General features: G+C 48.0%; 1 protein-coding gene across 1 annotated transcript in view; it reads right to left on the reverse strand.

The window, feature by feature from the left end:
* Positions 1 to 3,105: 3,105 nt before the first annotated feature.
* The window catches only part of GPT2 (glutamic pyruvate transaminase (alanine aminotransferase) 2), a 34,608-nt gene continuing 29,319 nt past the window's right edge, over positions 3,106 to 8,394 (reverse strand). Inside the window, exons 9-11 of the mRNA XM_010843906.1 lie at positions 7,789 to 7,944; positions 6,676 to 6,788; positions 3,106 to 5,522 (exon numbers count right to left, since the gene is read on the reverse strand). Coding sequence (XP_010842208.1) covers positions 5,432 to 5,522; positions 6,676 to 6,788; positions 7,789 to 7,944 — 360 coding nt within the window. The 3' untranslated portion in view covers positions 3,106 to 5,431. The remainder of the gene's footprint in view (positions 5,523 to 6,675; positions 6,789 to 7,788; positions 7,945 to 8,394) is intronic.

Consider the following 8,394-nt stretch of genomic DNA (forward strand, 5'->3'; position numbering starts at 1 on the left):
GATACCAAGGGATGACTCTTTATCTTCTAATCTTTTTACTGATCGATTTTTTAAAATTGTAGTTAACTTACAATATTAGTTTCAGGTGTATAGCATAGAGGTTCAGTATTTTTATAGACTATACTCCATTAAAAATTATTACAAAATAATGGCTATAGGTCTCTCTGCAGTACAGTATATCCTTGTTGCTTATCTATTTTATATGTAGTAGTTTGTATCTTTAATCCCATCCTCCTGTCAAGTCCTTTCCCCTACCCTCTCCCAGCTGGTAACCAGTAGTTTGTTTTCTATTTTGCTATGCACATTCACACATTTATATGTATATATACCATATCTTCTCAAGCCAATCATCTTATCATGGGCATTTGGGCTGTTTGCATGTCTTGGCTATTGTGAACAGTGCTGTAATGAACATTGGGGTGCATGGATGTTTTTGAATTAGTGTTTTCATTTTTTTCCAAATATTATATCTAGGAGTGAGATTGTTGGATCATACGGAAGTTCTAGTTTTAGTTTAGTTTTTCTTTTGTCTACGCCACACATCTTGCAGGATTGGACCTACAGCAGTGAAAGCACGGAGTCCCAACCACTAGGTCACAGGGAATTCCCATTTTCAGCTCTTTGAGGACCCCCCCGCCCCCTCGCACTGTTTGCCATCGTGGCTGCACCATTTCCATTCCCACCAACAGCGCGCAAGTGTTCTCTTTTCTCCACACCCTCTCTAGCATTTGTCCTCTGTAGACTTTTTGATGATAGCCATTCTGACCAGCGTGAGATTTTTTTTTTTTTGCTTGCTTGCTTTTATCAACATAGAGAGCATATTTTCATGTATCTGTTGGCCATCTGTATATCTTCTTTGGAAAAATGTCTATTCAGGGTTTTTGCCTATTTTTGAATTTTTTTTTTTTACATTGAACTGTATGAGCTGTTTATAGATTTTGGATATTAACCCCATGTTGGTCAAGTGATTTGCAAATATTTTCTCCCATTCAGTAGGTTGTCTTTTCATTTTGTCAAAGGCTTCCTTTGCTGTGCAAAATCTTTGAAGTTTAATTAAGGCCTATTTCTTTTCCTTTGGGAGACAGATCCAAAAAAAAATTGCTATAATTTATGTGAAAGAATGTACTGCCTATGTCGTCTTCTAGGAGTTTTATGGCTTCGGTTTTACATTTAGGTTTTTAATTCATTTGAGCTCATTTTTGAATATGGTGTGAAGGAGGAAATGTTCTAATCTTGCTGTTTTACATTTTCTCCTGCATCACTTATTGAAGTGACCGTCTTTTCTTCACTGTACATTCTTGCCCTTTTGTCAGAGATTAATTGACCATAGGTATGTGGGTGTCTCTTATTTTTTTTCAGTAGGAGAATGAAATCTCAATAGGAAACTCTAGCTGACCTGTTCCTCTTAAGGCAAAGAACTGGTTGGGTACCTAGCAGTAAGTTTCTTTTCCTTTTTCTTGAAGAGTCTCCTGGCTCAGTGGCAGGATGAAGGCTAAAAGCAAGACCTCAGAAGGCACTGTGGAAAGAGTAGGGGTGGGTAGAGGCACCCCAACTCGGCAGAGAACAGAGTCAGCCTCTCCCTCCTATGCATCACCCATATGCTTCTATTAAGCCCAGCACCACTAGGTGGATGGGATTTGAGCAATGAACCATTCAGTGGTCATTCCATCCATAGGTTTTTTGAGGACAGTGACCACCTCTTATTAGCTTCTGATTCCCCATTCTCCAGCAGTCTGTGGGCTTATGCTAGGTCCTTATCAAACATTCAAAAGCTTTCTAGATGTGGTTAGAGCAAACACTATACCAAAATAATTTAGAGCAGGGGTCCCCAGCCCCCCGACCTGTTAGGAACTCGGTCACACAGCAGGTGAGTGGTGGGTGAGGGATGGAAGTTTCATCTGCCACTCCCCACAGCTTGTATTATCACCGGAACCACCCATCCCCATCATCTCTCGAATTACCGCTAGAACTTTCCCTCCCCTACCACACATCCGTGGAAAAAGTGTCTTTCACAAAACCAGTCCCTAGTGACAAGGGAACTACTGCTCTAGAATAACTGTATCTCCCAATATTGTCTATTTAATAAACCCTTTGCATAATGTACTACACATAGTTTGCTCACCAGACAAGATGTACACTTCCTGGGGTATGTGTGCAAGGACAGTGTGTGTGTGTGCAGAGCATCTCAGTCCCCTGTGTTACCAACTAGTAATGACTTTCAACCTGCCTTGAACACACCTCCCCCAGCTTCCGTCTGAAGAGCCACCTGTGGTAAATGAGGTTTGTGGGTGCAGCATCACCTCCACCCCTCATTCCTATGGGTAGCAGCTTCTCCTCCAAAGGCCCTCATGGGGCTGGCAATTCTAGGCCCTTCTCTACCTCTGCTCATACACAGGGCCAGCCAAAACACTCTATTCTCAAAGGCCACAGTTACTGTTCAGGGAAGGGCATGTGGACCAAGGCAGAGCCCTTCTATGATATTTTTCAATATAGCCGGACAGGCAGGCAGGCTTTGCTCTTAACAGTATACATCAAAACTAAAGTCAGCATCCCTCCAGGATTTCAATAAATTCCTTTTACATGACCCAATAAATTCTCTTCCGCTTAAGCTACTTTCAGTGTTTCCAAGCCTTCCACCCGAAAGAATCTTACTTTTTAAAATTATATATATTTCCAGACTTTCTTTAAAAAAGAAGTTTCAGTTTTAAGTGAAAAATAAAGTTTTGAATTCCAGAACCACACATTAAAATTGACGTGGGTCTGGGAAAGCCTGGGGCAATGAATGAAACCCCTTGTCTGGGCAGCTGCTCCTTATCCCCGGCCTCAGGGCTGTTTCTCCAGCTCCCCCTGCCTGCCTGGGCTCCCCCGCGAAGCTGCTGCTAGTTCTAGTTCGTTTCACTCCCATGAGAAAATCAAGGTCTGTTTTCATTTGAACAGCATTCTATTTTAAAAGAATACATAAGCAATAGAAAGCAGCCCAGGGTCCTTAGGGTTGATGCAGAAGAAGAAATGGAAACCGAAGGGCTGTGCCTTAGCAACATAAGACTTCAGGTGTACAATCAGTGACGTCCGTTTGGTATTCAAAATACAAAGAAAGTTAAACAGTCACCATTTTGGACATATATTTTATTGTTTAGAAATTTCCATCAGAGCTATCGTGAAGTACCTTTGTCAGGAGATGCCTATGAGAATCCAGACTGGAAAAAGGACTGTCAGCTCTTCCTGCAAATTCACAAACACGGGGACAACCGGTCTGGCCACAAGGTCATGGACCACCACAGTATAGCCTAGCATCCCCCCAACTCCCATGCAGACCTAGGTGAACAGCAGAAAACTTTACAGGTACAGATTTAAAGTGCAACCTCAAACGACAAACAGCTTACTCTGGTGGTGCCCAAACAAGACACCACAATCTGCAGAAAATCAAATCTATCATGATCAGAGTTCCTACCTGAATCAAAGTTAATCTCCTAAACCAACTAGCTGACCTTATTAAGTATTTACTTGTTTTTAAAAGCAAACCAATGTATATGGCATCTTTTTTAAAAAATCATGTAAACGTTGCAAAGTTTTTAGGGGTTACTTATAATCTGAAGAGATTCATTTAAAAAAACTACTGGACTTGTTAAAACTACAAATACTAACCCCAACTCCCCCCCCATGAAAAAAGCAATTGTTACAAAAATATAGAAAATATACTAGCTTCTACTATTTAACCTTTTCACCAGAAATCTCAAGCTCTGGGATACATCCTGGCTTATATACCATCAACAGGCACAAGTGCAACTTCCTCGAAGTTTTAAGGAAGAAAAAGTTCTAAAACATTCCCTTTGTTATTTGAGATTGTGGCTACTTTCTTCATAGGGGCTGTGATGCTAGTGGACAGGGGCAGTCTGAAGTTTCCTACTGCATCCCATGCGTGGACCTGGCGTGGAGATTACAGGACAGGAGGCTGCTTTCAAAGCTCACTCCTTTAGCCTCTTCAGATTTCTCTCTTGGGTCCCTTCAATTCCACTTCAGGACTTGCTGGATCCCCTGACTCCTGAGCTGGCCTTGGCTTCTCAGGGAAGCCCACCAGGGACGGCCCAGAGAAGAGGGCATAAGCCTGCTGCGGCCTGAGGTGCCTACTTCTGGGGAGTGTGGGTCAGGCTCCCCACCCAGGTTTGCTCATGGCAGGGAAGCTGCAGGCTTGGGGGATGATCCCCCACCCCTACCCCCAAAAGATGACTGATGCTATGAGCCTGCATATGAGCCTGCTGGAGGGGAGCCAGCAACAGATGTGGAGGCAAAATACTTTACTTATAGAACACTTTTATAAACTTTGAATCGGATCACATGTTCAGAGCAGCCATGCTACCAGGCACTTGGACCAATTAAGAGCTAGGATAGGGACCAAATTCCGCTTGGTCCAAAGAACAAACACTATAGGAGGGGCATGTGGTTTAACTGTCTTCATGCCTCTAAGGATACCCTCCTTCACTAGGACATTTTCTGAGTTTCCTTGTTCTACTATTGCCTAAAAGCTCCCTGAAGCCCTTGGGTGAGGCTGGCTGTTGGGTAACAGTGGGATAGATCCACACACCATCAGGCAGAATCCCCCACGACTGAGATATTGCTGGGCTGATGAACCCCGTGCTCCTGGAGCTCAGGGAGACCTCAAGATGGGTGTCCCAGCCTAAGAAAGCTCAAGAGAACCCTTCACCTGCAGCTCCCCTGTGGGCAGAGTCCTCACTACCTGCTGTGTGCTCCCGGATGGAGGCCTGGTTCACCTTGGAGCCTGGCTCACACCCACGCCTCCCCGGCAGGACCTTCTGGCCTTGGCCATAATCCCCACATCCACCACCCCCTAACCTGGCATCTTGTGCTGCTACCCTCACCATTCTTGTCTGAGAGCAGGATGCCTGCCTCCAGGTCAGAAGGATGGCCCTCTCTGGGCCTCCAGTGGACTCCAGGCTCTCCTGTTTGAAGGAATAGATTTTCACACCGCTAAGGGTTTTATTTCACAGATCACAGCGGTGAGTTTGGGATTTCCAGTCTTCATCATGGTTAAGTTATACATTTCCTAATGCCTTGTTTCTGCAAACCTGAAGCAGCTCACCCAACACACCCAGGCTGTTTTAAACCCCAAATGAATTTTCCACAAGCAACAACAGCAGACTCACATATGCTGAGTGAGTCCCCTCTACTTTGGCTGCATCAAAGAAACAGGGCTTCTGAGGCATCCCGATTCACATTTGCTCAGAAGAGAGGTGCTCCCAACATCAAGGCACAAAGAAAGAAGTGTCCTGGGGAAAAATGACGATGAAAGCGACCAGTGACCTTCATAAGGCCTGAGGCGGAGTCGCTGCGGGAGGCGAGTCTGGGCTGGGCTGGGCGGGCATATCAGGAGGCAGGCCGAGGGCCCGGTCTCCCTCTGGGGCCCGAGGAGTCCTCACGCGTACTCCTCCAGGAACTTTATGTGAAAGTCCTTCACCTTCTGTAGAACCGTCTTTAGTTTCTCCACCGGAGGAAGAATGGTCATTCTGTCAGGAAGGAGAAGAGCATAGTCGGACACGAATTGCTCTGGAGAAGGGGACAGGGGTGAATCTGGCAGGTCCCTCCTCTACCTGCAGCTGTGGAAACCACACAGTGCAGGCAAGCTTCCTGGGGAGGGACAGGCCCTGGACAGCACCTGGCACTCGTTGAACCACTTTCCTTCATCATTCACATATTTTTTTAGCCAACTCATACATGTGAACAAATGCAGTAAGCTGGTGGCGGCATCTCAGCTTACTTAACCCACCCAACACTCTGAAAGGTACACAGAACTTTTCTCTGGAGCCGCCCCTACTCCAGCTAGACAAGCCTTTCCCATCTCCACTATCAGTCTCATAGTGAGAACCTTCAGTCACAACTTCCCTCCAAACGAATCCCCAAGTTGCCATGGTAACTAACTCCTCCCTCCAATGCTGTCAACCTGCTTTCCATCCCTAAGGGCAGCTCTCAAGAAGTAACCACTTCTTGAGTGAGCCACAAATTGCCAAGATGAACCCAACTAGGGTGGAAAGGCTATCCACACACATTTGTCCATTGAGGGGCACTGCCCATGACCTTCACTGACTCAAAACTCGGCCCCAGGTGCTAAGCCCAAGACATTTCTTTTTTTTGACACCTGCTGCAGGAAACATTGGAGAGGCTTTTCAGAAACAGACCTGGCCTTGGTGGGAAGCCCTGGCTGAGCTGTTCAGCTGACCTGGTAGAGTCCCATGCCTGTGAAAGGCGGCACAGCAATTTCACCGTATCTCAGAGGCAACATCTCAGCAGGTTTTTGGCTCAGTGGACAAGCTACTGAGCTCCTGGATGCAGACTGATACATCATGGAGTTGAAAAGGGACAAGGGGAGAAAAGAAAACACAGCACTGGGAACACCGCAGAAAGCTTGTGATAGATGGAGGCAGTGGAGGGGGAGACAGCGGTCAAGGAGATGACCGTGGAGTCCACCCACAGTCTTCCTTAGTCCCTGGGCAGGGTCTCGGCTATCTCTGCGGCAGGACAGAATGGGAGTGGGATGAGTGCACAGGGGCTTCACACATCTCAGTCTCTGAAGTTGCCTTGCTGTTAAGAAGCCCAAGTTTCCCAAGACAAACCAGGACCCACCCCTCAGGGGTACCTGAGGGTGGAACCAGGCAGTGGTACCTGAAGTGGTAGGTGCCTTCCCTCTGCCCGAAGCCGCTGCCAGGCACGACACAGATGCCCGTCTCCTCCAGGAGCTTCATGCAGTAGAACATGTCAGGGGCCATCTTATGGGCCTGCGGGGACGGGGCAGAACTTAGGAGTCATTCCCGATTTCACACTGCACAGACACACCATTACAATCTCAAAGCCCAATATGCTTGACATGGTGGGTTCTTTCCCAGGGCAGGGCCCCTCCGCCCTCTCTTCCTGTGAGAAACAAGGCAGGACCCTGGGTACGCAGGCAGCTGGGGCCGGGAGCAAAGAGCCCAAAGGCCGCTTTGGGACAGCTGTGGGCTGTGGGGCTCCTGCTGTCCCCTAGGGAGTGCCAGCCCGAGTCCTGTGTGCCGTACCCCCACAGAGTAGCTCCCCAGGCATTGGCATTGGCCTCCTACACACCAAGCCAAGGCCCTGCGGTCTGTGCCCAGGGGAACCTTAAGGAACAAGCCTCTCGGGGCCCTGCTGATGGTGCTTCTCACACTTCAGTTTGCACAACCAGGCCACCTCTTAAATAGATTCTTGGGCTCCAACACCAGGGATTCTGATTCAGCAGGCTGAGGGATGGGGCCTGATTTTGAATGTTTAACAAGGTAGGTTAGGGGGTGTGAGGACACTTTCAGAGATACGGCTCTGGCCCTTGATCCTCAAACCAGGGTCAGTGGCACCACCTGAGAACTTATTGGAAATGCAGAACCTTGGGCCCCTCCACAGACTTCCTGAACCAGAACTGCCATTTTTCACAGGGCCTCGGGTGATCCATGTACACATTCGAGTTTGAGAAGCGCTACTGTAGGGTACGGTGGCCAGGCAGAGGAGACAGCTCTTGATGCTTCTCCAGTTTCTATTCAGTTTTAAATGCATCACATCACACCTGGGTCTGCCCTCACACACACCCCATCACCACAGCGGCTGCAGGGCTGGGTCTCCGGGAGCCCGTTATCTTTATCCGTTAAGTACCATCTGACCGATGGATACACCAAGTTCAGAGCCTCAAGGGCCAGCACTCATGCTCCTCAAGGCAAGAAAGAGTTCCAAGTGAACCTGCTGAGAGAGCCAGCCCGACCCGGCACCTCTGACCTGAGCTGCCTCCATGGCTTTCGCAGGGATGAAGATTCGAGGAAAGGCGTACATGGCCCCCATCAAGGGGTTGCAGTGAATTCCTGGGACTTGGTTAAACATGTCTTCTGTCAGTTTAGCTTTTTTGGCCAAATTACCCAAGACGGACTCTTTTTCCTAAGGAGACAGAGAAAGCACAGGAGTCAGCATCTCCAGACACCATGGCTCCAGACACTGAAAACCATCCCTTCAAACTAGGGCGTCCGGGCAGACTGGTGAAAGGCAAGCTGATGTGTGCTTGAGCAGCAAACCAGGGAGGCGGGCAAGACACGTGTCCCTCTGCAGAATGTCCTCCACAGACACTCAGCCCATGGGGTGGCCATGGGCCCTGGGCAGGGGCACATGAGTCACAAGTAGGTCCTAAGTAGCTTGTGTCATGGGTTCTACTCTCGTACCAAGACGTCATTTCCGAAAACAAGAAAAACCAGCCCCTCCCCATCAGCCTGAACGAACTTGGCCCTGGACGGAACATCCTAGAACATGCTTCCAGGAGACAGCCCCACCATCTAATTCTGGGGAGCTACCCTTCCCCCAATCCATGTGACGTGCTGGGGCCATGTGAAGTGC

This window comes from Bison bison, unplaced genomic scaffold (assembly GCF_000754665.1).
Source record: "Bison bison bison isolate TAMUID 2011002044 unplaced genomic scaffold, Bison_UMD1.0 scf7180017864192, whole genome shotgun sequence".
NCBI classification, from domain to species: Eukaryota; Metazoa; Chordata; class Mammalia; order Artiodactyla; family Bovidae; genus Bison; species Bison bison.